General features: G+C 36.7%; 1 protein-coding gene, 1 long non-coding RNA gene and 1 pseudogene across 2 annotated transcripts; all 3 read left to right on the forward strand.

The window, feature by feature from the left end:
• Positions 1 to 475: 475 nt before the first annotated feature.
• On the forward strand, positions 476 to 1,868 carry LOC133872434 (uncharacterized). Its single transcript, XR_009901025.1, has 3 exons — positions 476 to 918; positions 1,007 to 1,096; positions 1,379 to 1,868. It is a non-coding gene; the product is annotated as an uncharacterized LOC133872434 (long non-coding RNA).
• A 2,387-nt stretch (positions 1,869 to 4,255) lies between these two features.
• On the forward strand, positions 4,256 to 9,220 carry LOC133873402 (putative receptor-like protein kinase At3g47110; annotated as a pseudogene).
• A 7,282-nt stretch (positions 9,221 to 16,502) lies between these two features.
• Positions 16,503 to 26,247, forward strand: LOC133873403 (putative receptor-like protein kinase At3g47110). Its single transcript, XM_062311112.1, has 5 exons — positions 16,503 to 17,950; positions 19,015 to 19,553; positions 22,866 to 23,224; positions 23,291 to 25,463; positions 25,776 to 26,247. The coding sequence occupies exons 1-5, from the start codon at positions 16,503 to 16,505 to the stop codon at positions 26,213 to 26,215; spliced, it is 4,959 nt and encodes a 1,652-aa protein (XP_062167096.1). The 3' UTR covers positions 26,216 to 26,247.
• The last annotated feature ends 1,625 nt before the right edge of the window (positions 26,248 to 27,872 follow it).

A 27,872-nucleotide genomic window follows, 5' to 3' on the forward strand; every position in this document is an offset into this window, starting at 1 on the left:
AAGAATACAAATCTATTAGTTCCTAATAAAGGACTGAAAAATAAATTTTGATATCATAATAATGCAAGTCCCCGAATACAATTTGGAAATTTTTTTTTTAAAAAAAAAAAGAAAAAAAAAAAGGTCATCTTTTCCGATCGAATGTTAAAATGATAGAGAAACTTAAATGACTGTCTATATTCAATGACAGAAATAAATAAATCAATCAATCTAGAGGATATATATATATTAACATGTCCACAAAGAAGGAGAAGGGAAAATACGAATTAGTGACCTCCACTTCATGAAGTGTGGTTCCTAGCTAATTGAACTATTCCCTTGAAAACTAGAGGATCAATATTACCTGACCACCATATATAGTTCCTGAGATTAGTATAAACTCCAGACTCGAGCAAGGGAGACTATCTAAACACAATTAAAAATTAAACCATTGTCTTAATATCCACCCATGATTTCCTTTACCCATTCGGAGATCACTTACACGAGAACAACACTTTATAACACTTGACAGTGTAAATTGGTTTGCACGAAGACCCTCAATTCGCATATCATTAAAGAGGTCCAACACCATTCTAGATGCCCCAATTCGTACATAGCCCGATATAAGGATTGTTCCCGTACGAATATCTCTTTCAGAAATTTCGTCGAACAACTTCTGTGCACAATCCAAATCTTTAGGATTCCCGTTCAAATTCAGAATATGATTACCCGTATACAGATTAACAATATGATTACCCCAAATCCAAATCTCGAGATTTCACGAACATCTCCCTTGCCATCTCAACCCGTGAAATAGTCATTTTATTCTACAGACTTATTTTGCGAACTAAACGAGGCCTAAAGGAATAAACGCAACAATCCTATCGCTCATTTCCCCTGGGGCTATAACACGGACTCGCCGATTTCTTGTGCGGCCAGGTCCGAGTAACTTAGTACTCTGTTTTATCTTCTTATACTTAGTCTCTGTTTTATCTTCTTATGTTATTGTTTATGCCCGCATGTTCAGAAGAATCAGAACCCCCTCTACTTTTGTTATCCCACTCCAATTGTGGATATTCAAGCCTCCTACAGACTCCTTAATGCTTCCATTTACTAGGTATATTATTCTTCATGTTTATGGCCTTAAATTTGTTTCCAGTATGCATGCATCTGATAATAAGATGTTTTTGAATATTTTAAATTTTTGCATTGTATTGTTTAGTTAATTTTCTTAACCAAATTGGATTCATGATGCCAAATTGCCAATAATATTGATGAGAAACATGTACCTAGGAATGAGGACTTTGGGAAGACTAGAGTGCTTTCCTGCACTCATTGAGAATCAGAGAGCAGTTATATATTCACAGGGCCATTATGTTATTTTAAACATTTTATGCAGTAACGTTGCTGGAGCCTGGAATCTATAGTGGCATTGAGAGGAAGAACGCTGCCCCGGAAAAGAGCTTTCCTATGTCCCAAGAGGAATTTGTACAGAGAAGCACATTAGATAGGCTACAAAACAAACTTCTACTGCCATTAATATTATTTGTAGGGATCAGCTAGATTTGGTACCCTTGGAGCGGCTTTATCTAGTTCAGAGCTCACTAGCTCACAAGAAGTTATCCTTCTCTTAATTAATGTACCGTTTGTTTCAACGTTAAATGTTTTCGACATTTTTCGGTGTTTGGTGATGGCAAAAATAATGGTCAACAGAAATCATTTTCAGTTTGACTTCGTACTGGCCGGATTCTAAAGATTCTGGAAAAGCTCGGTCGGGAGGCACAATTAGTATTTGTCCATACGACCATGTTTTATTTAAGGAAATTAAAGCTCAAGATGACTTCCAAGACTCGGGTGGCCGGACTTCTGTCAAACGGGTTGAACAGAATAATATATGGTGCGTTTGGGTATCGAATATTTCGAATATGAATAATATTCTGAATCTGATCACGGATTTCGAGGCAATGAAAATGTGTTTGGATGTTGAATATAATTCAGATTCTTTTCGAATATGTGTTTGGGTGTTGAATTTGGAAGATTGAAAAAAAGTGTTTTATAATGGTAGAAAGTGGTTGGAAATGATTGGATTGTATGAAAAGTTGTGTATAATGATTGGTGTTATGAAAATAAGTGTTAATTTTTAAAAATTGAAAAAAAAAATATTTTTTAATAGTAGGAAATGATTGAAGATGATTGGTATGGTAAAAAATAATAAAACTAATAATAAAAAAAATTACAAAAAAATTAAAAATTAAAACTAAAAACTAAAAAAAGTAAAATTATATTTTTATTTTTATTCTTTTTTTTAATAATAATAATAAAAAGAGAAAAAAAAAAAAAAAAAAAAAAAAAAAAAAAAAAAAAGAGAAAAAAAGAAGAAGAAAATATAGGTGGCAGCCATCCCTTTGGGAGGGGGGTGGCCTACGAGCCACCCCCATTTTCCAATTTTTCTTTGAAATTTATATATATATATATATATTTGCTTTTTGGATTTTAGTTATTTTTTTCAATTTTTTTTTTTTAAAAATTCTATAATGACATGCGGCATGAGTAATATGGACATATCTCGCCCAATGTGGCATTTTTTCAAAAGTTTTGGTAGTTTGAGCCTTTGAGAGACCGAAGTCGGAGTGTTAGCAATTTTTTGGGCTAAATACAATACGGGTGGTAATTTGGGGGACTAAACTGTAATTTTTCTTTAATCTTGATAATGATTGAAATATTCAATGTATACTAATTAAAAATTGAGTATTAAATTTTATGGACTAATGATTTTAATTTATTTTGCTTTATTAAATCTAAGATAAACACGTTTTTTTGTTTTAATTTTATGATTAATTTTAGTTAATTTTATTTAGTAACAAATATTTTTTCGAGTTTAATATAAATTATTTCCTTCTCATTTCTCGTGAAAAATGCCTATTTCATTCTCGTTAAAATTAAATTACTTATCTGTTTTAATTCAAAATTATAAACCGTAATTATCGACATATTCATTTACCACAAATTAATTTGAGCAAGATATATCTAACATAAAATAAAGAAACTAAAAGCAAACAAAAAAATCTATGGAAAGGAAAAAGAAACAGATAAATTCTAGAAAAAAATAAGAACTCTACTTGTCTTATAATCTAACGGCTGTTATCACATAAATTCTGGAAAACGGTGTAAACGTTTTACACCCAGCCGAATTCCACTGTGTCTGACTGCGCCTGAGCAGATCTCGTAACAAGACGAAAGCTTGATATTTTGTTTAAACAAAAAAATCTGAAACAAGGTCGAATTACGTTACAATGCGGGAGTGGTTGGCTGCACTCGGATATGTACAAAAAATCTGACGGACAAGATTTATTCTAGTGACTTCATGATTTAGTCAATGGTCCTTAGAAGCTCACATTAATGCTGAATGTTAAAGTGAAATACACCCAATTGTCTTCTGTATTATGAGTCTGAAGACGCGGGTCCCACAACATTAAACAAATGCAGCTGAATTGGATTGTAGCAATAAATGCTTTCACACCAAAATATTCACGCCTCTGATCATCTGATACCTCGAAATACAAACCGATTTCAATAAAGCATTCGGGTTTTATTCAACATGGATACGGGTGTCGGGTTTTTGAATAAAAACCCGGTTCGAATACACCAAAATATTCGAACCAAACACACCAGTAACCTCCCAATATCCAGAGTCGCAGTAGACCTTTCTCCGCAAAAATTTGTCACCTATCCTCCGCTTTGTCTTTATGTTTCCTATGTGTGAAGGGTCGGTCTTATGGTGAGACAAATGATGGACAAAAAAATGTATTTGATTTAGGAGCATTTGTTTATTACTTGTTGATTACTTGGAGTGTTTAATTTTTTTATAAATAGATTATGTTCACTCTACTGTTATGAAAAGACATTTGGTTGCTATGTCACAGTGATATTGATATATCATTGGAAGGTTGGAAGAATGTATATTTAATTATTTATCAATGCTTCTTTATCATCTTTTCTCATCATGTTTTATTATTTAAATTTATTGTTCTTGCTTATTAGAAATATGGTATCTTATTCCCTTCCCACCCTTCTGGTTTATTGAACGACAATGTAAAGGTCCCAGCTCCAACTTCAACGACTCATTTCTTAGATTCCAACAAGGGCAGCCCGCAGCAGCAACGATTCTATTCTTATTTACGACACCTTCAAGGCTTTTCAAAGCCTCGTTCTTCAAGATTTTCCTTCTGCCCTATAAATACCCCTCTGAAACTTTGTCCCTCAAAATCAAAAGAGACCCAGGAAAATAAAAATTGCGATTATCATTTTCCTTTCGTTTCATTTTCTCACCGTTGAAGAATGGTTGATTTAGATTGGAAAGCAAGGATCGTTGGCCCAATTTCACATGCCAGAATTTCATTACCTATGCACCCAACTACTATCATACTGAAATGAAAATCTCCTTCAGAAGTTTGAACCCCGCCATCTAGCTAAATTTTCTATCCCAATAGGTCCACCCACAAAAATTTTGTTCCTTTCAGTTCTCATTGGAACTTTTCGATATCTTCAGATCAAGCAAATTATATTCCCAATCAGATGAAGCACTCTTGTCTTCATTCCAAGTGGATTTTGTTCATATTCTTTCACGGAATTCTTCTTTTGCGTATGAGCTCAAGTTTGAAATCTGCAAGAATTCTCGCTTTTGCAGCAAATGAGACTGATCGCCTAGCGTTGCTTGACTTCAAGAGTCGGATTAGGGAAGATCCACTTCAAATCATGAGCTCATGGAATGACTCCATCCATTTCTGCAACTGGTTTGGCGTTACATGCAGCCCCTCCAGTAAAAGAGTCATGGTTCTGAACTTGGAAGACCAAAGATTGGCTGGCTCCATAACACCTTCTATGGGAAATCTTACGTACCTTATTGGAATCAACCTGAGAAAAAACAGCATCTACAGTGAAATTCCTCAAGAAGTGGGAAGACTACGGCGCCCTCAACTTGAGTTTCAATTCCTTTGGTGGGAACCTTCCGACTAATCTAAGTCACTGTACACAACTTAGAGTGCTTGATGTTGCTTACAACAAACTTGTTGGGCAGATTCCAGAACAGTTCAGTTCATTGTCAAAGTTGGTTTACCTGAATCTGGGTGTGAATAACCTTACAGGAACTATCCCAGCGTGGATAGGGAACTTTTCTTCTTTGTATAATCTTTTCCTTCTCCTGAACAATCTACAAGGGAGCATACCTTGTGAGCTTGGCCGTCTATCAGGCTTGGGAATTTTTCAACTTTATGGGAATAATTTGTCTGGTACGATCCCTCCTCTAATTTATAATATATCTTCCATTTACTATTTCTCTGTTACTCAAAACCAGTTGCATGGAAGCCTTCCACCACATGTTGGCCTTACTCTTCCTAACCTCGAATTTTTTGCCGGAGGTGTTAATAGCTTCACAGGACCAATCCCCCTGTCATTGTCAAATGCTTCTAGACTTGGCGTGCTCGACTTTTCTGCAAATGGTCTCACTGGGACGGTGCCTCGAAATCTAGCAAGTTTGCGTGGCTTGGTTAGACTTAATTTCGAACGAAATAGACTTGGAAATGGGAAACTTGGTGACCTGAGTTTTCTCGGTTTTTTAGCTAACTGTACTAGTTTGGAGGCCTTGAGTCTTGCTCTTAATCAATTTGGTGGAGTACTGCCCAACTCCATAGCCAACCTTTCGTCCCAGCTGAATTTTCTTGTTATGGGTGGAAATATGATACATGGAGGCATCCCCATTGGGATTGGGAACCTTGTTAACTTGGTCCATCTGGGATTAGAAAGTAACTATTTAGGAGGTCATCTCCCGGATGCTCTTGGGAAGCTCCAGCAGTTACAGGTACTATCTTTGGAGTATAACAAATTTTCAGGGCCTATTCCTTTCTCTTTAGGTAACTTAACTAAATTGATAAAAACTCTTTATGGATGAGAACAGATTGGAGGGAAGTATACCCCCGAGTTTAGGAAACTGCCAAAATTTACTTCAACTACATCTTTATAGTAACAATCTCAATGGTAGCATACCAAAACAAGTTATTGGTCTCTCTTCTCTTTCGATTTCATTGGACATGTCTCATAATTCTTTGACAGGAACACTGCCATTTGACGTGGGTTACTTAAAAAATCTTGGAGAGTTAGATGTTTCGAATAATCGATTATCAAGTGAAATCCCTGTTTCCCTTGGTAGTTGTACTAGTTTGGTGAGTTTGCATTTAGAGGGTAATTCATTTGAAGGAGCAATTCCTCCGTCTTTGAAGACACTAAGAGGTTTAGAAGAAATTGATCTTTCTCGCAATAACTTGTCGGAGCAGATTCCTGAATTTCTCAGCAAGTTTTTGTCACTTAAGCATCTTAATCTTTCTCATAATGATTTTGGGGGAAAAGTGCCAAGTGAAGGGAAATTTTTGAACATAAGTGCAATTTCAATCTTTGGAAATGACAAGCTATGTGGTGGCGTCCCAAAATTACTTTTATCAAAATGCTACAAAAAGAGTCCACGTTCATCCATGAAACGTCTTGCACTTAAAGTTGTAATTCCTGTCATGTTGGTAGTTGTTCTATTATGTTTTTTCCTCACATTTTATATGGTTAAAAAAAGGAGAAAGAGACCTTTGGTAGGGTCTTCCTTAAAGGATTGGCGATTGGCATGTATATCTTATGCAGAACTCCAAGCATCAACTAATGATTTCTCTGAGGACAGTTTGATCGGTTCAGGTAGTTTTGATTCTGTATACAAAGGAGTTATTTCTAACAATGGAGCAATTGTTGCAGTTAAAGTTTTCAACCTTCAACTACGAGGAGCTACCAAGAGTTTCTTTGATGAATGCAATGCTTTGAGAAGTTTACGGCATCGTAATCTCCTTAAGATTATCACTGCTTGTTCAAGCATTGATCATGAAGGGAACGACTTTAAGAGTCTAGTTTTTAAGTTCATGTCCAATGGAAGCCTAGACCAATGGTTGCATCCTAAAGAGGATGAGCAACATCAGTACAAGAGATTGAGCTTTATTCAGAGACTAAACATAGCAATGGATGTTGCTTATGCATTGGAATATCTTCATCACCGTTGCGAAAGGCCGATTGTCCACTGTGATGTAAAGCCAAGCAACATCCTCCTCAATGAAGATATGGTAGCGCATGTTGGCGACTTTGGATTAGCGAAGTTCGTCTTCGAAGCATCACATAATCCCTCCAAAAATAAAACTTTGTCAAAGTCCTTGTCAATTGTATTGAAAGGTTCCATTAGGTACATTCCTCCATATATGTTTTCAACCTACAATAACTAGACTTAATTAAGTTTGACACATCAAACATGAATGAGAGGTTAACCCTAATTTTGATAAGACTATTTGAAAAAGTCCAATATTATATATATATATTTGAAGGGAAAATTTCAGTACTCAAGGCCGTGGGAAATAAGCTTCTTTTTCTTTCGCAACAAATATATATATAAGAAAAAAAATTGTTGAATAGTTTTAAGGGATAAATACCTCATTGGTACCTGAGTTTTACGTGTTTTTAAATTTAGTACCTCAGTTTTGTTTAGTATCATAGGTGGTACCTGAATTAAGGGTAAAAACCCATTTGGTACCTCTGTTAGATTTTCTGTCCAAATTTTAACGCCTCGCCACGTGTCAACCGCTGAGGTTGACACGTGGCACTACATAAAAAAAAAATTAAAAATTAAAAATTAAAATATTTAGAAAATGATTAAAAATAATAAAATTTTAAAAAAAAAATTAAAAAAAGAAAAAAGAAGAGGGGTGGCTGAGCCACCCCCTTGGCCACCATGGGGGTGGTCGGCCACCCCCATTTTGGCCAAGGAGGTGGCCCAGCCACCCCCTTGGCCGGTCTGGCCGGTCTGGGGTGGCCGAACCACCCCATAGGGGGTGGTTCGGCCACCCCACAGTTGAAAAAAAAAAAAAAAAAAAAATTTTTTTTGAAGGGTTTTGGCCCTAGGGGGTGGCCGAACCACCCCCTAGGGCCACGGGGGTGGTTCGGCCACCCCCAAGGGCCAAAACCCTTCAAAAAAAAATTGAGGGTTGGCCCTTGGGGGTGGTCGAACCACCCCCTAGGGCCAAAACCCTTCAAAAAAAAATTGAGGGTTGGCCCTTGGGGGTGGCCGAACCACCCCCTAGGGCCACGGGGGTGGTTCGGCCACCCCCAGTCCGGCCGGTTTGGGGGTGGCCGAACCACCCCCGTGGCCCTAGGGGGTGGTTCGGCCACCCCCTAGGGCCAAAACCCTTCAAAAAAAAATTTTTTTTTTTTTTTTTTTCAACTGTGGGGTGGCCAAACCACCCCCTATGGGGTGGTTCGGCCACCCCAGACCGGTCAGACCGGCGAAGGTGGTGGCTGGGCCACCTCCTTGGCCAAAATGGGGGTGGCCGACCACCCCCATGGTGGCCAAGGGGGGTGGCTCAGCCACCCCTCTTCTTTTTTCTTTTTTTAATTTTTTTTTTAAAATTTTATTATTTTTAATCATTTTCTAAAGATTTTAATTTTTAATTTTTAATTTTATTTTATGTAGTGCCACGTGTCAACCTCAGCGGTTGACACGTGGCGAGGCGTTAAAATTTGGACGGAAAATCTAAGAGAGGTACCAAATGGGTTTTTACCCTTAATTCAGGTACCACCTATGATACTAAACAAAACTGAGGTACTAAATTTAAAAACACGTAAAACTCAGGTACCAATGGGGTATTTATCCCTAGTTTTAAATATGCGTTAGTGGATAAATTGTTCGAGTTTAGAAGACTATTGTATCTTAGTGATCATATATTATTAAATTGCAGAGTATGGGATGGGTGGCCAAGTTTCCGTACTTGGAGATATTTACAGCTATGGGGTCCTCTTGCTAGAGATGGTCACTGGAAAAAGACCTATCGATGACATGTTCAAAGATGGCTTGAGCATTCACAAGTTCATTGCAATGGCTTTGCCAGAACATGTTATGGATATAGTGAACTCGCCAATGCCCTTTGAAGAAGGTGAAGAAGATGCTGATGATGAGACAAATAACGATGACATAGAAGAAGGTGCAATAAACGAAGAAGTTGATCGTCATTTCAATGCCAGAAATAAAGTGAAGGATTGCTTAGTCTCAGTGTTGCAAATTGGACCGTTGTGCTCTGCAACATCACCTCAGGAGCGGTTGCCCACGAACGATGTCATCAACAAATTGAGGGCAATTAGAGACGCATGCACACTACAAAAAAAGCTGTAATTAGCCGCGTGTCTACAGTAACTGTTACTGTAGACACGCGGCCAACTAGCCACGTGTCTTAATGACAACGTGGCAAACTGTTTACGAAAAACAAGTAGCCACGTGTAATAAATCCACGCGGCCAATTGGCCACGTTTATTTTTTTCTTCTGCAACCGCCGCCTTCTTTGACTTTTCTTATCCTTTATTTTTTCTTTTCTATTCTCCCTTCGACGGTAATGGATGGACGGCACATACTGAATATTCAATATTATTATTATTATTATTATTTATAAATGGCGACGTGGCTTTGAGCCACGTCGCCACTGGTCCAGGTGCTCCGCACGGGACAATTCCCGCGCGGCACCTGGCCACACATTTCGAACAAAAAAAAAATAAAATTATTAATACTAAAATGGACGGTACAGTTCTCTCTCTCTCTCCAGTCCGGTTTGTAATATACTCCTCAGTTTCTCTCTCTCTCTCTCTCTCTCTCTCTCTCTCTCTCTCTCTCTCTCTCTCTCTCACAGTACCACCTGGCATCGAATCCGACCACTGCACGTTCCGGCCTCAACTGGAACTCGTCGGATCGGTGACGTAGGAACTCGCCGGATCTAGTGAGTTCTCTCTCTCTCTCTCTCTCTCTCTCTCTCTTGTGTGGATCTCTCTTTCTTATCCCTTGATGTTTCGGTGATGTAGGGATCGGAGGACTGGCCGGAAGAAGAAACTTGATTTTTGTAGTTTTGAATCTAATTTTCGGCGACTGGGCGACTTTGTTGGTATTTTTTGCTGTTTTGTTGGTATTTTGGGCCAAAATGAAAATTTCCAGAGATTTTGCTGTTTTGTTGATATTTTGCTGTTATACTGGTATTTTTTGCTGTTTCGGTGCTGTTAATTTTGTTGGATTAATCTGTTGTTTTGTTGTTACCGGCCTCGAAGATGTTTCCGGAAGGGGAAAAAATAATTTGTTGTTTTGTTGGTGGTTTTTTGGCCAGAATGAAAATTTCCGAAGATTTTGCTGTTATGTTGGTATTTTTTGCTGTTTCGGTGGTGTTTTGTTGGATTAATCTGGTGTTTTGTTGTTGCTGGCCTCGAAGAAGTTTCTGGCAAGGGGAAGAAAAAAAAAAAGGTTGTTCCGGCGAAAGAAAATACCGGTGAAAAAAAAAAAAATTAGAGAAGCCTTCTCTTTTTTTTTTTTTTTAAAAAAAAAAACTGTAGCACACGTGGCCAAGTGGCCACGAATATTTAAGTACACGCGGCCAACTGTTAGCCGCGTGTGCTGTAGTACACGTGGCTAATTGTCAGCCACGTGTATTAAAATACACGTGGCCACTTGGACACGTGTATTAAAATACATGTGGTGAAATGTGCATTTAGTGTCATTCGGATTCACCACGTGTTTTCACGCGGCCACTTGCACGTGGCCAACTGTTCGCCACGTGTACAGTGACCGTACACGTGGCGAAATGCAAGTGGCTAAAAACAATTTTTTTTGTAGTGGCATTTTGGCGTTGTCCTGAATACATCACCGTCGTCAAAGCTGAATACACGTCTGAAGTAGATTGAATTCCTAATTTACGTATGAAGTAATAGAAATGTACGTGCATGTTAGGTGTGTCATTGTTATCATGGTATAGGATTTGAACCGATTGGTATCTACAATTTCCTTGGGGATGAGACGTCTCTCGTAGCTCATGGCTTTGTGAGACTCAGTCCGTAGTTGTGTTGTGTTTTCTTGCCTCCTGTTTTGTTTTCCGACAATGCTGCATGAATATTGCAGATTTGCATCAAACTACTAATTGTCACATGTTAGTGAAATTTTTGCACATGCTGTTGAACGTACGTATATGCATCCAGGGCATAAAATTGTTGAAAAGTTTTAACCTATTTAACAAATTTAGGCACCTTCAAACCATTTTAAATTTTAAATTTTGGTCATTGAGGAGGTAATTAATATTGTTATGTTTAGTGCATTATTTAAAAATTTCGTCTTTAGTACTAATGCAATGATGCTCATTATTGTCATTGGAATATTTTGTTGTCCAGTTCTCTCTATTTTTTGTTTTTATTAAAAAAAGAAATAGTCTTGCAATTCTTCTATTAATTAATGTGAGAAATGAATAATACAGCGTTCAACAGTTACGATGTCAATAATATAATGAACAGCAATTCTTTTCTTTATAAACTTGTTCGTCCACACAAAAAAAAAAAAAAAAAAAAAAAGGTTGCCGTCTTGAAAGTTCTATGTTGTCTTAAGCTAAATAAGAACAGCCTATGAAAGGGGGAATTAAGTTGCATTATGTAATCAGAAGAATTTAATAATAAAAATGAGGTTTGTGTTTTCTCCTGTTCGAAACATAGACCGGATGTTTATCATGGTCACTCAATATCAAAAGCTTCATCCATACGATCGAGCAAGGCAAAATTTGCCAAAACAATTTAAAACCCAAGTATATACCCACTCAAACCTAGACTTCATAAATACTAAACTCAGTATTATTTCATCCATATGAGCATCGCAAGAAACAAATTTGTTGATGAGCAGAAATAAGTGGATGCTCTCAAACTTGTCAACAAATTAAATTCACAAAGAAGATTATATGCATATATAGACCACGTACGGTAGCATTTTAACGTTATTTTAGCTTGGTTTGGTTTTGCTATTGGAGAACCCACCCCTTTTTCATTCATAGGATCATTCACTTTTATTCCTTGAATCATATATAAGTGTGAAGGATCTTCTCTTATAACTATTTTTCTTATTCAATTAAAAAAAAAAAATTAAGTAGATTTCGCCTTCAGCAACCTTGTTCAAGACCACTTGTCATGTTTGGGCTTATAAAGACAGTGCAACAGAACCATGAGTTGGCGACATTCAAGCTGATTATGGAAACAATCAATAGTTTTGAGTGTTTTGTGTTTTAAGTTTCTTATTAATGTTCTTGTTTCGAAAAGAGAAAACGAAAAAGAAGAAGAAAAAAAATTAAAAAACAAAGTTAAACTTGAAGGTCGATAAATTAAGAGTTATCCAAGTCATTCAGGCCAAGAATCAACAAGTGGAATTGGAAATTTGCTCAATTCTATAAGACATTTTGGTAAGTGCTCAAATTTCAAGTGCGTAAGAGGAATTATTTGGTGTAGGTTCTTCAAAGGGACCTTGGCCATACAATAAGAAACTTATTGATAAAAATTCTCCAAAATGCTTTATTAGTTTGCATCGAGTCTATAAATAGATTTGCAAATAAAAAGAGATAATTTTATTCCTACTAACAAACCATATCGAGATAAAATAATCACCATACTCAGAAGATAATTATGCATACTTGAATTATTTTTTATAATCTTATTATCTATCTCTAACTGAATTATTAATCATAATCCTAATTTTATGACCAAGCTAAGCACAAAACAATTCAGTCGTTTATTGTCGAATGGGCCTTACAAAATACATAGATTGACAAAAAAAATTCAATTTTTCAATGTCTGGTCAAAGGTGGAGCTATAACATCTGGTGGAACACCTACAAGTCTTCATAGGTTTTGGATAAACCTATATTTATTATTGTCGGTGGACAAAAAAGGTTTTGCTCTTCATTCAGTGAACAATGAGTGGGTAAATTGATCGATGTGATTAGGAACCCTAACAGTCGCACCCCCATGTAAAATCGCATTGCTTGGCACCGGTGTAAGCTGGTGTCCATCCCCATTAATTAAGTGCACCAGAAAATGGTGCACTTTTCCTTCTTCATCATAAGCTTTAGGCCAATGTGCTCGATTATCTTGTGCTTTTTAAGTATTCAATCTCAACAGATTTAGTGGATAATGCGCTGTGAATTATTATTCAAGAAAGAAACCATATATATATATATATATATATATATATTTCTTTGCATTCTTGCTACATTTTCACTGAGTTGATGACATAATAAAAAAAAAAAAAAAAAAAAAAAAAAAAAAAACTAGTAAAGTGGACTAGATTATTGGAGCATTGTATTTTACAGTTGTATTGTAATTTAGTTTCTGTTTTGTACAGCTGTAATGTATAGTAGCTTAGTTAGTTCTATTGAAGCACGTGTGCTTCCTGCTTTATGTATAAAACTATATCTCTACATGTAAGTCATTTTATGCAATTCAATCAACAGAATATATTCTTCCTTGTTGTTCACGTCTCTGCACTCTCTCTGTTTTCTCTGCACTCTCTCTTGATTTCCTCTGCAAATACTTTACATTCTGTGAACTTTGATATGGTATCAGAGCTTTTCACAATTTAGTGAAAGTTCATCACTCGATTCAATCATTCTTCATTTTTCACTTTTTCTTTTTCAGCCTTTTGTTTGATTATCAATGGCTGTTTCATCTTCTTCTTCCTCATTGATTGAAAATTCTTCAAGTCCTTTTTACTTGAACAATGGAGATCATCCAGGATCAATACTGGTTTCTCAACCTCTCATTGGAAGCAATTACAACACATGGAGTAGGTCCATGATTGTATCTCTCATAGCGAAGAATAAGATGGGTTTCATCGATGGTTCTATCTGTAAACCACCTCCTGATGATGAAGTACTGTTTCATGCTTGGACTCGTTGCAATAACATGATTATTGCTTGGATTCTGAATTCAATTTCGAAAGAAATTGCTTCAAGTGTAATCTACATCAACACTTGCGCCGAAATGTGGCAAGATTTGAAGGACCGATTTTCTCAAGGTAATGGCCCTAGAATTTTCCAACTTAAGAAGCTTCTTACGACCTTATCTCAGGAAAACTTGTCTGTTAGTGATTATTTCACTAAGATCAAGTCGGTTTGGGATGAATTAGACAACTATGATCCAATTCCTTCATGCACCTGTGGAGGAATGCGTTCAATTCATGAAAAACATAATCGGGATCATGTTTTTCAATTCTTGATGGGTCTAGATGATTCCTTCACTCACATCCGAGGACAGATTCTCTTGAATGATCATCTTCCTCCTATTAACAAAGTCTTTTCTTTGATCATTCAAGAGGAGCGTCAAAAAGAAATTTCTACCACTCCTTTGGTTCATGAGACTGCTGCACTCATGTCCAAAATAGTTGTTAATCCAACACACAAGTCTAGAAAATGGGCTAATCGCAAGGATAGACCAGTTTGTTCTCATTGTGGAATATCTGGACATACAGTTGATAAATGTTATAGAGTTCATGGATTTCCACCTGGTTTCAAGTTTACCAAAAACCAGCCTTCTGCTCATTCTGTTACTCATATGCAAGGAGCAGATTTTATTACTGCTTCATCACCACAGTTGCCTATAACACTCGAACAATGCCAACAATTGATGGCATTCATTCAGCATCAGCAGGTTAATTCATCAACTAATGGAGCTGCATCCAATTCTGCCATGCAAACAGTTACCCAACTCAACCCGAATACTGCAGGTTCTTCATCAACTTCTGGTATATTTGCTCTAAACTCTCAACATTCTGTTTTTTCTTCTCATTTTGCTCACAATTCTTTTCTTCGTTCTTTCAAAAAGCCACCTTGGATTATTGACACCGGAGCCACTGATCATATGATCAGTTCGGTTTCTCTTTTTACTAGTGTTACCTCTGTCGTTTCTACTACTGTCCAATTACCTAATGGAGCTATTGCCTTAGTCACTCACATAGGCACTGTACGAATATCAAGAAGTCTTACACTAACTGACGTTTTATGTGTGCCATCTTTTAATTTCAATTTGATATCTGTGAGCAAATTAATCAAACAGTTTTGCTGCTGTCTGATTTTCCTTTACCATCACTGTTTTATACAGAATTTGAGCCCTTGGAAAACGATTGGGGTGGGTAAGGAGCACAATGGTCTCTATTTTTTGATGCTGCAGTCTCACTATTCAGTTCCGGATCTTCTCAATTCTATTCCTCAAGTTTCTCAAGTTCAATCCACCTCTATCAAAGCTTCCTCTCTTCCAACTGATCTCTGGCACTACAGGCTCGGACACCCTTCTTCATCAAGAATAAATTTGTTACATAACCTTGTTCCATTTATCCCTTGTGATTCCAATAACACTTGTACTGTTTGTCCTCTTGCCAAGTAGCATAAGTTGCCTTTTGTACATAGCAATTCTGTCACTTGTTTTTCTTTTGACTTGAAACATTGTGACATTTGGGGACCTTTCCCTACTACTTCAATAAATGGTTCCAATTTCTTTCTCACCATTGTTGATGATCATAGTAGATTTACTTGGGTTCATTTGATGAAACATAAATCTCAAACTCGCTCCATTCTTCAACATTTTTTTGGTATGGTTTCTACTTAGTTTCAGCACAAAATAAAATGTTTGAGATCCGATAATGGTGCTGAATTTCAAATGCATGATTTCTTTGCTACTCAAGGCACTATCCATCAATTAAGTTGTGTTGAAACCCCTCAACAAAACTCTGTTGTTGAGAGGAAACATCAACATCTCTTGAATGTGGCTAGAGCCTTGCGGTTTCAAGCTCATTTGCCCTTAGAGTTTTGGGGTGATTGCATTCTTGCTGCAACTCACCTCATTAACCGAATTCCTACCCCCAATTTGTCTAATAAATCACCTTATGAACTTCTGTTTTGTACACCTCCTCTTTACTCCCATCTCAAAGTTTTTGGTTGTTTGGCCTATGCTTCTTCCTTAACTCGAGCTAGGCACAAATTTGATTCCCGAGCTATACCTTGTGTCTTTATTGGCTACCCTTATGCTATTAAAGGTTACAAGTTGTATAATCTCCACACTAAATCTGTTTTCATATCTAGAAATGTCATTTTCCATGAACACATTTTTCCATTTGCCACCAATCTTATTCATCCAAATTCAGATGGTTGTTTTTTCTCATCTCCTTCTCCTCATATTTTTCCTGATTCTACTTCTTTTTTTCAGCCTTGCGTTTTCCCTACTGATTCTTCTAGCCTTGATTTTCCTTCATCTCCCTCTGTCTCTACTCCTTCTGATTCCACTTCTACTGAAATTTCTCATTCTTCACCTAATCCTTCTTTAGCTTCTGTTGAAGAATCAATTCCTATTGATTCTGCTCTTCCTGTTTCTAGAAAATCTACCAGAACCCGCCGTCCACCTAAATACCTATAGCATTATCATTGTCATTTGGCTTCCACCTCACCCGAATTAGTTTCTAAGGCTTCTCATTTTGATAACTCAGGTATTCCCTTTCCTCTTTCTTCTTTTGTCTCTTATGATAATCTCTCTTCTTCTTTCAAACATTTTTGCTTGTCCATATCGTCTGAAGTTGGACCTCAGTATTATCATCAGGCAGTTCAATCTGCTCATTGGCGTACTGCCATGGCTCAAGAAATTGCAGCCCTTGAAGAAAATCATACTTGGTTTGTCACTAATTTGCCTCTTGGTAAGCACCCTATTGGCTGCAAATGGGTGTACAAAATTAAATACAAAGCTGATGGTAGCATAGAGAGATACAAAGCCCGTTTAGTTGCTAAAGGATACACTGAAGGGCTAGATTATCATGAAACCTTTTCCCCCGTGGCTAAAATGACCACTGTTCGGACATTATTGGCAATTGCAGCTGCTAAACGTTGGTTTTTACATCAATTAGATGTAAACAATGCGTTTTTACACGGTGATTTAGATGAAGAGGTATATATGGAACTACCTCTTGGGTTTAAGACTAAGGGGGAGTCTAAGGTTTGCAAGTTAACTAAGTCTTTATATGGTTTGAAGCAGGCCTCAAGACAATGGTTTTCTAAGTTTTCCACCTACTTGATTGATCTTGGTTTTAGTCAATCAAAGGCTGATTATTCTTTGTTTACTCGACATCAAGGAACTTCTTTTATTGCATTGTTGGTATATGTTGATGACATTGCAATTGCTAGTAATGATTCGGTTGCTGTGAATTCTCTTATTGGGATTCTTAATGACAGATTTCGCCTTAAGGATCTTGGTGAGTTGAAATTTTTTTTGGGGCTTGAAATTGCTCGTTCTACAAAAGGGATCTCCATTTCTCAACGAAAGTATTCTTTAGAGATTATACAGGATGCTGGTTTGCTGGCTTCTAAACCAGTTCTCTTCCCCATGGTCCAAAATCTGAAACTCTCTCGGGATGTTGGCACAGTTTTATCTGATCCTACACCCTACAGGCGACTTATTGGTCGACTTTTATACTTAACAATTACTCGGCCTGACTTGGCATACTATGTTCAAACACTTAGCCAATTCATGGACTCTCCTAGGCAGCCCCATCTTGATGCTACTTACCGAGTCTTAAGATATCTCAAGTCAGCTCCTGGTCAAGGCTTATTTTTTTCTGCAGAATCTGATTTTCGTCTCAAAGCCTTTTGTGATGCAGATTGGGCAGGTTGTTCCGACACTAGGCGTTCCATTACTGGTTTTTATGTCTTTCTTGGGTCTTCCTTAATTTCTTGGAAGTCTAAGAAACAGCACACTATATCCAGATCTTCTGCAGAATCTGAATACAGATCAATGGCATCAACTGGATGTGAATTGCTTTGGTTATTCACACTTCTTCATGACCTTACTGTTGCTCATCCTCAAGCTGCTACCTTATTTTGTGATATTCAGGCTGCCTTACTTATTGCAGCCAACCCCGTCTTTCATGAACGAACGAAACATATTGATGTCGACTGTCACTTTATCCGTGAGAAGATCCAACTTGGTCTTATCAAGACTTTACATGTTCCTTCTCAGCACGAGCTTGCAGACATTTTCACCAAAGCTCTTGGCTGTGCTCTTTTCCATAAACTCTTATCCAAGATGTCTGCTGTGGATCTCCACCATCCATCTTGAGGGGGAGTATTGGAGCATTGTATTTTACAGTTGTATTGTAGTTTAGTTTCTGTTTTGTACAGCTGTAATGTATAGTAGCTTAGTTAGTTCGTAGCTTAGTTAGTTCTATTGAAGCACGTGTGCTTCCTGCTTTATGTATAAAACTATATCTCTACATGTAAGTCATTTTATGCAATTCAATCAACAGAAGATATTCTTCCTTGTTGTTCACGTCTCTGCACTCTCTCTGTTTTCTCTGCACTCTCTCTTGATTTCCTCTACAAATACTTTACATTCTGCGAACTTTGATAATAATCTTGTCTCTCAAATATTTCGGTAATTAATTACAATCTATAATCTTTGGATATATACTGAAATCATATAAAAAATAATAATAATGAGTGCACTGTAATAAGTTAATGTAATTTGATTTACAATTAAGCTTTGAAATTCCTGCAGAAAATGTTTTCAACCCCAACCCCCCAAATAAAAAAAGAAAAGAAAAAGAGAAACACGTGGCTTTCACCTTTCTCCATGTGGGTCAAGCATTAGCTCCTGGTGAACGCGGAGATCGTACCTGTACGTGTACATAGAAAGGGCATTCAAAATAAAAATGAGAAGTTCTGACTAAATATTGATGGTAATGTTGATTATCTTTAATTTATTAATTATTATATATGGAGATGGTTGAAGCTTAGCATGATCCAGCTGTTCCCAAACTCTTAGGTTGAAAAATCCTTATCAAAACCAAAAATGGCATGCGCAGGCTGATTGGAAATGCATGCTATTGATCGAGTTGGTGCCCGCAAAAAGAAAGAAAGAAAGGAAATTGACCTTTGAACGAAGGGAAACTTTTCTTCTTTGTATTTTCTAGTCCTTGAACAGAACAATCTACAACGGAGCATACCTAGCTAGTGAGCTTGGCCGTCTATCGAGCTTGGGATTTTTTGGACTTTATGGGAATAACTCATCTGGTACTATCTCTCCTCTGATTTATAATATATATATCTTCCATTGACGCTTTCGTTGCTGCTCAAAACCAACTAAATGGAAGCCTTCCACCAAATGTTGGCACCGCTCTTCCTAACCTTGAAATATTTGCTGGCGGTGCTAATAGTTTCACAGGACCTATTTCCCTGTCATTGTCAAATGCTTCTAGACTTCGGCTGCTTGACTTTCCTGAAAATTGTCTCACTGGGACGGTGCCTCGAAATCTAGCAAGTTTGCGTGGCTTGGTTAGACTTGGCAATAGACTTGGAAATGGGAAAGTTGATGATGACCTGAATTTTCTCGGTTTTTTGGCTAACTGTACTAGTTTGAAGGTGTTGGGCCTTGGTAGGAATCAATTTGGTGGAGTACTGCCCAGCTCCATAGCCAACCTTTCCTCCCAACTGAGTTGGCTTTCTATGGGCTTGAATATGATACATGGAGGCAACCCCATTGGCATTGGGAACTTTGTTAACTTGACTGTTCTGGCATTACAACGTAACTATTTAAGTGGCCCTCTCCCGGATGCTCTTGGGAAGCTCCATCAGTTACAGGAGCTATATTTGAACAATAACAAATTTTCAGGGCCGATACCTTTCTCCTTAGGTAACCTAACTAAATTGGCAGAGCTCTTTACGGAGGAAAACAGATTGGATAATTAATAGTTTAGAGAAAGAAATTGATAATGGGTGGTAATTAAAGGGAATAAGTTTTTTATTTTTTTGAAATTGTCTCTCAGAAAAGTATCACCCTGGGTTGAATCTGCCTTTGACTTAGCCCCACCATTTATAAAACATCCCACGTCTCTCACAGCAATGCCAAAAATCTTGAGAAGCTCGGTCGGGAGGCTCGGTTTGTATTCATCCATTCAAAAATGTTTTATTTAAGAAAATTAAAGCTCAAGATGACTTCGAAAAAGCTAGAGTAAAATAAGCTCCTAATACCCAGAGTCGCAGTAGACCCTTCTCCACGATAATTTGTCACCTATCCTCAGCTTTCTCCTTATGTTTCCTATGCGTGAAGTGTCGGTCTTATGGTGAGACAAATGATGGGCAGAAAAATGTATTTGATTTAGGAGCATTTGTTTGTTACTTGCTGATTACAGTATTTGATTTGTTTATGAATAGATTATGTTCATTCTACTGTTACGAAAAGACATTTGGTTTCATCATTTAAATTTTTTCCTCTTGCTTATGTTCTTCATGATTCCAAAAACAATTCTATTCTTATTTACGACACCTTCAAGTCTACTTTTCTTTTTCGATTTAATTTTTATACCAAACACAATCAAATTTTTTTTTTTTTTTTTTAATTTAATATTTCCTTCTGGCCAATAAATACTCCTCTCTGAAACTTTGTCCCTCAAAATGCAAAGAAACCCAGAAATAAAAATTGCGATTATCATTTTACTTTCGTTTCATTTTATCCTTTTTCTTTTTTGCTATTTTAGCGGACTCCTCTCCAGTCTCACTCTCTCAATTATAGAGGAGAGAGGGAGAAACAGACCAAGGGATAATGATTTATTAACTTTTTATATAAAAATTAAAAAAAAAAAAAAAAAAAAAAAAAAAAAAAAAAAGATTCGAGGAAGAATATAAAACTTAATATGGTCAAGGTCAACTTTAGCTACTTTTATACTTAATTTTCAAAGTGGGGCCGTTCATATAACTTGACCCCTCAATCAGTCAACAGAAAACTTTTCTATTTTGTTTTCTTGTTTTCACATTTTTCACCTTTTGCTTTACATCACTTCCTGCTTTCACTTTTTCTCTCCCAATCGGAAAATTTTATTTCCTTTTAACTCTCATCGGAACTTCTCAATACTTTCGTATCAAGTAAACTCCCGTGTCAGACTTGGTCTTTACTAGAAAATTATTATGTTTCCAAGTTCCAACAAGATGGAACACTCTTGTCTGCATTTTAACTGGATTTTCTTACTACATATTAATTCTTTCACGGAATACTTCTTTCGAAATCTGCAAGAATTCATGTTTTTGCAGATGATAGTCTCATCGCCTGGCGTTGCTTGACTTCAAGAATCGGATTAGTGAAGACCCACTTCAAATCATGAGCTCATGGAATGACTCCACCCATTTCTGCAACAGCTGGTTTGGTGTTCCATGCAGCCCCTCCAGTAAAAGATGTTGGAAATAATTTTATGACGGTGCACAAAATTATTGTTGAAATAGAGTAATACCAGTCTGAAAATTAACAATCAAATAAATAAAGTACAAGATATGAAAATTAAAGTAAAGAAACATCTCACAATGCTATAAAATCACGTAAGAGTATTGCCCTTAAAGGTTGATTCGTGTTACCCAGAGTATATAACTCGATGTCATCGGATCTCTTGACACGCAACCTTCCAGAATTAGATTATTAAGGACACACTTCTAAGAACGAAGATCAAATAGAACAACTCTTTGATTTTCCTTTTTAAAAATAACCCCATAATCTTTTTGGATCAATCATGTAAAAAAATAAAAGGATATAAAAATGTATATATATCACCTAAGTGCTCGTAGTGTATCTTATATATATATACATGATAGATGGCTTAGTAAACCTACTATAGTATCCAAAGGTATTGAAAACATTTTATGACCAAATGATTATATTTTGGGATTTTATGACTAACGGTCAAAAACTCAAATGTCATAAAATACCATAAAAAAGCTTAATAATGTCCGATGGTCAAAACCGTTAAACTAGTTAAATCTAATTTCTCTTTTTAAAGCCAATGGTCATTTCCATTTGTTAAAGACAATTAAAAACCAAATGAGAACAAGATTACATAGAAAATCCTTTGGTCATAAAAATATTAATGACCAAATGGTCATTACGTCAAAAGCATTTGTTATTGGTCAAATGGTCAAATGCGTAAAACCATAAAAACATATTTAAAGTTTATTTCTTTTTTCTTCTTTTTCTCATAAAAACTCATCAATGTCTCAATGTCAAACATCAAAATATTTTTGAAAATGGAAAAAAATAAAACCATGTTTGTAACATTACAACATTCCTTCACATGTTACAAACACTAGAATATAAGGACATTGAAAGCATGCATCAATGTGGTACTTGAATGTTTTAACCACACCTATGATAAATAAGTAGGAACTTAATGAATCGTGGTAGACTTAAACTCTTTTAACAAAATTCATAAGTTGACCAAACTTATCACCCACATAACTTTCTTCGGAAAAAAAAATTTGGTTGTTCTATAGCGAGTTGGCACCTTATATAGGCCATGCACCCCTGGGTTTCATGGGCACTCCAGAGACTTACCCAAGTCTCATAGGAAGCGGCATCATTTCCACGCTCACATTGGTGGCATCCATCAAGAGTGTGTGTAGAGAACACTCAATCTCAACATGTAGGGATTATAGATCCATTAAGAGTTTTAAACTCATTCTTAGTCACTTTGCATCTTGTACCGTCTTACACTATAAGGATGGATTCATCACTAATCTTTTCATTTAAGATATTGGATAAACATAAAATGACAGTACCTCACTATGATCGATCACTTGTGACTTCGTTTCCCATTAAACTTCATTCATGTGATCTCCAATCACAGTGGTTGGGTATCAATTACAGTGTCTTAATTTGGGTTTATGTCCTATCCTCTAGATGTTTCCTCTTTTCACATTTTTCACTTTCTGCTTTAAATCACTTCCTGCTTTCACTTTTTCTCTCCCAATAGGAAAAATTTATTTCCTTTTAACTCTCATTGGAACTTTTTAATATCTTCATATCAACTAAACTCTCGTATCAAACTTGGTCTTTACTTGAAAATTATTTTGTTTCCAAGTTCCAACAAGATGAAACACTCTTGTCTGCATTTCAACTGGATTTTGTTAATATTCTTTCACGGAATACTTCTTTTGAAATCTGCAAGAATTCATGCTTTTGCAGATGAGTCTGATCGCCTGGCATTGCTCGCCTTCAAGAATCGGATTACTGAAGACCCGCTTCAAATCATGAGCTTATGGAATGAGTCCACCCATTTCTGCAACTGGTTTGGTGTTTCATGCAGCCCCTCCAATAAAAGAGTCGTGGTTCTGAACCTGGAAACTCAAAGATTGGCTGGCTATATAACACCTTCGATAGGAAATCTTACTTACCTTACTAGAATCAACTTGGGAAATAACAGCATCTATGGGGAAATTCCTCAAGAAGTGGGAAGACTACAGCGTCTGCATCATCTCATCTTGAATTTCAATTCCATTGGTGGGAAACTTCCAACTAATCTAAGCCACTGTACACAACTTAGAGTGCTTGCTGTTGGTGCCAACAATCTTGTTGGGCAGATTCCAGAGCAGTTTAGATCATTGTCGAAGTTAGTTTACCTGAATCTTGGTCGAAATAACCTTACAGGAACTATCCCATCGTGGATAGGAAACTTTTCTTCTTTGTATCGTCTATTCCTTTTCAGGAACAATCTAGAAGGGAGCATACCTAGCGAGCTTGGCCGTCTATCAAGCTTGGGAGCTTTTGTACTTTCTGCAAATAATTTGTCTGGTACTATCCCTCCTCCGATTTATAATATATCTTCCATATACTATTTTGCTGTTGCTGCGAATAACTTGTATGGAAGCCTTCCACCAGATGTTGGCCTTACTCTTCCTAACCTTGAAATATTTTTCGGCGGTCTAAATAGCTTCACAGGACCTATTCCCGAGTCATTGCCAAATGCTTCTAGACTTAGCCAGCTTGACTTCGCTGAAAATAATGGTCTCACTGGAACAGTGCCTCAAAATCTAGCAAGTTTGCGTGCCTTGGTTTCACTTAATTTTGAAGGAAATAGACTTGGAAATGGGAAAGTTGGTGACCTGAATTTTATCGGATTTTTGTCTAACTGTACAAGTTTGGAGAACTTGGGCCTTGGTGGGAATCAATTTGGAGGTGTATTGCCCAGCTCCATTGCCAATCTTTCCTCCCAGCTGAATCGTCTTACTATGGGTAGAAATATGATACATGGCGGCATCCCCAATCGGATTGGAAACCTTGTTAACTTGATCGTTCTGGGATTAGAAGATAATTACTTGGGAGGTCCTCTCCCGGATGCTCTTGGGAAGCTCCAGCAATTACAGATACTAAATTTAGGATGGAACAAATTTTCCGGGCTAATCCCTTTCTCCATAGGAAACTTAACTAAATTGATAAAGCTCTGTATGGAGGAGAACAAATTTGAGGGAAGTATACCCGCAAGCCTAGGAAACTGCCAAAATTTGCTTTTACTAAACCTTTCTACTAACAATCTCAATGGTACCATACCAAAAGAGGTTATTGGTCTTTCTTCCCTTTCGATTTATTTGGTAATGTCTCATAATTCTTTGACAGGTACACTGCCATTTGAAGTGGGTCACTTAAAAAATCTTGGTGTGTTAGATTTGTCCAAGAATAGATTATATGGTGAAATCCCTGCTTCCCTTGGTAGTTGTACTAGTTTGGTGAATTTGCATTTGGAGGATAATTCATTTGAAGGAGCAATTCCTCCATATTTGGAAACACTAAGAGGTTTAGAAGAAATTGATCTTTCCCGCAATAACTTGTCAGGGCAGATTCCTGAATTTCTCAGCAAGTTTTTGTCACTTAAGCTTCTTAATCTTTCTCATAATGATCTCGAGGGGAAAGTGCCAAGTGAAGGGATTTTTTTGAATGTAAGTGCAATTTCAATCTTTGGAAATGACAAGCTATGTGGTGGCGTCCCAGAATTACTTTTACCAAAATGTTATAAAAAGAGTCCACGTTCATCCATGAAACGCCTTGCACTTAAAGTTGTAATTCCTGTCATGTTGGTACTTGTTCTATTGTGTTTTTTCCTCACATTTTATATGGTTAAAAGATGGAGAAAGAGACCTTTGGTCATATCTTCCTCAAAGGATTGGCAATTGGCATGTATATCTTATGCAGAACTCCAAGCCTCAACTAATGATTTCGCTGTGGACAATTTGATCGGTTCAGGTAGTTTTGGTTCTGTATACAAAGGAGTTCTTTCTAGCAATGGAGCAATTGTTGCAGTTAAAGTGTTAAACCTTCAACAACGAGGAGCTTCCAAGAGTTTCATTGATGAATGCAATGCTTTGAAAAGTTTACGCCATCGTAATCTTCTTAAAATTATCACTGCTTGCTCAAGCATTGATCATCAAGGGAACGACTTTAAAAGTCTAGTTTTTGAGTTCATGTCTAATGGAAGCCTAGACCAGTGGCTGCATCCTTTAAAGGATGGGCAACATCAATGTAAGAGATTGAGCTTTATTCAGAGAATAAACATAGCCATTGATGTTGCTCATGCATTGGAATATCTTCATCTTCATTGTGAAACGCCAATTGTTCACTGTGATATAAAGCCAAGTAATGTCCTCCTCAATGAAGATATGGTAGCACATGTCGGTGACTTTGGATTAGCAAAGTTCATCTTTGAAGCATCACTTAATCCCTCTAAGAAAGAAACCTTGTCAGAGTCCTTATCAATTGCGCTGAAAGGTTCCGTTGGGTACATTCCTCCAGGTATGTTTTCAACCTGCAATAACTCGGCTCAATTAAGTTTCACACATCAAACATGAATGAGAGGTTAAGCATAGTATTGATACGAATAATTTTTATGTCCTATATTTTACATATATATGAAGGGAAAATTTCAATACTCGGGGTCTTCAAAAATAAGTACTTTTTCTTTCATAAAAAGAAAAAAGAAAAGAAAAGAAAAAACAAAACAAAACAAAACAAAATTGTTGAATAGTAGTGAAATGCATTAGTGGAGAAATTGTATAAGTTTAGAAGACTATTGTATCTTAGTGATCATATATTAATAAATTGCAGAGTATGGGATGGGTGGCCAAGTTTCTGTACTTGGAGATATTTACAGCTATGGGATACTCTTGCTGGAGATGTTCACTGGGAAAAGACCTACCGATGACATGTTCAAAGATGCCCTGAGCATTCACAAGTTCATTGCAATGGCTTTGCCGGAACGTGTCATGGATATAGTGGACTCGTCAATGCCCTTTGAAGAAGGTGAAGAAGATGTTGATGATGAGACAAATAACGATGACATAGAAGTTGATGATCATTTCGTTGCCGGAAGCAGAGTTAAGGATTGCTTGGTCTCAGTGCTGCAGATTGGACTGTTGTGCTCTGCAACATCTCCTCATGAGCGGTTGCCCACAAATGATGTCGTCAACAAACTTGGGGCAATTAGAGACGCATGCATTTCAACGCCGTCTAGCGTCATCACCAACCGAGGTCAAGCTCAAGTTTAAGAAGTCCTTCACGTCTGGAGTAATAGATATGTGTTAGGAGTTTAATTGTTATCAATTAGTTTTTTTATCCTCTTTTTTTTGTTACTCTTATTTCTTAGAGTAATGTTTCTTGCACAATTTTTGTACAACTTTTACACAACTCTAACAACTTTCTTTTAAAATCAGCCATTGAATATTTAGGACCCACATGTTGGAAAACAAATCCAATGGTTGATCATAACAAAAAGTAGTTAGAGTTGTGCAAAAGTTGTGTGAGAGTTGTGTAAGAAACATTACTCTATTTCTTATCAAATAAGTGGTAGGACTTTATGAAGTGCTGTAATTACAATTTCCTTGGGGATGAGACGTCTCTGATATAGTTGTGTGTTGTGTTGTGTTTTATAATCTCCTATTGTTTTTCCCTCACTGCTGCATCAAAGTGGTTTCAAAACCAAAGGCTCCAATTTGTGATTTCATTTCTAGATGAATACCTGTGGCGGTTGCAAAAGAATATTGGATGAAGAGCGGCTCATATGAGAAAAAAAGAAATTGTATTGGCATTTATAAGGCCCAACACACTTTAAGCCTTTGCTTTAAAGTAATTATTGGGTATATGAACTTGTATGTGTGTATATTCTAGTACGATACAAAGCACCGAATGTGCGGGTGCGTAGCAACGGGTTGTAGGGTGCTAGTGGCGCCTTGATGGCGCACTTGACACTTGGCATTGGAGCGATCTAATCATGACCATTTAATTTTGGACTGTCAGGATTGTCGATCCGATCATGACCATATGATGATTCTTAAATAGATCCAGTAGTTGGATTTATTGGGACCATCACTAAAGTAAACTGTAAGGTTAAATCAACTTTGATCTAACGGTTTAGATTAAATAATTACGATCTACTGGTTATTTTAAATAATCATTGATAATTAGTTGATCTGATAGTCTGAATTAAGTGTATGTTGATTTAGCAATTTACTATGGTAGATTTTATATTGATTTGAATAACAGTTATTTATGTATGTTCACTAGCAGTTTCTGTCTCTTGTTACAGTAGCTACAATAGAAAATCTGAGGGTATTTAAATTTTGTTTCGTTTGTGCAAAACGCAACTAAACAACAGCGAATTTTTGGGCTTCATTGTATTCTGCAAAAATATTTGCAACAACCTTTTACATACTATTTCTGGTGAGGACAAATAATTTCATAAGGAAAACAACTTTGTAACACATCTTAGGAGCATTTCATTTTCCTGCTTTCTCTTATATTTCAAACATGAATTTTCTCATTACCATTGAACTGTATGTAAACCATACAACAGATAACTAAGTAGAATACAAGTCAACCTCTATTCTAAAACTACTATTCATATTACATTTACAATCTAATATGATGTACACGATGATAAAGATAACTATGATGTGATGATGTGATTAAGAAATGGTTGTTGTACAACTTTCACAACAGTTTTGTACAACTCAAACAACTTCTTCTTTTTTTTCTTTTTTCCTTTTTTATGATTAACCATTGGATGTTCTTACTTTTGGATATTAATTAAATGTTCTTGCTTTTGGATAATCCGCTTTGTGAATCTAAATTCCTCACAAATTTGTCATACTCTTATCCCATAAATTTTCCAAACCACTCAAAGTAATGAAATATAGGGAAAAGGCT

This window comes from Alnus glutinosa, chromosome 7 (assembly GCF_958979055.1).
Source record: "Alnus glutinosa chromosome 7, dhAlnGlut1.1, whole genome shotgun sequence".
Classification (NCBI taxonomy): Eukaryota; Viridiplantae; Streptophyta; class Magnoliopsida; order Fagales; family Betulaceae; genus Alnus; species Alnus glutinosa.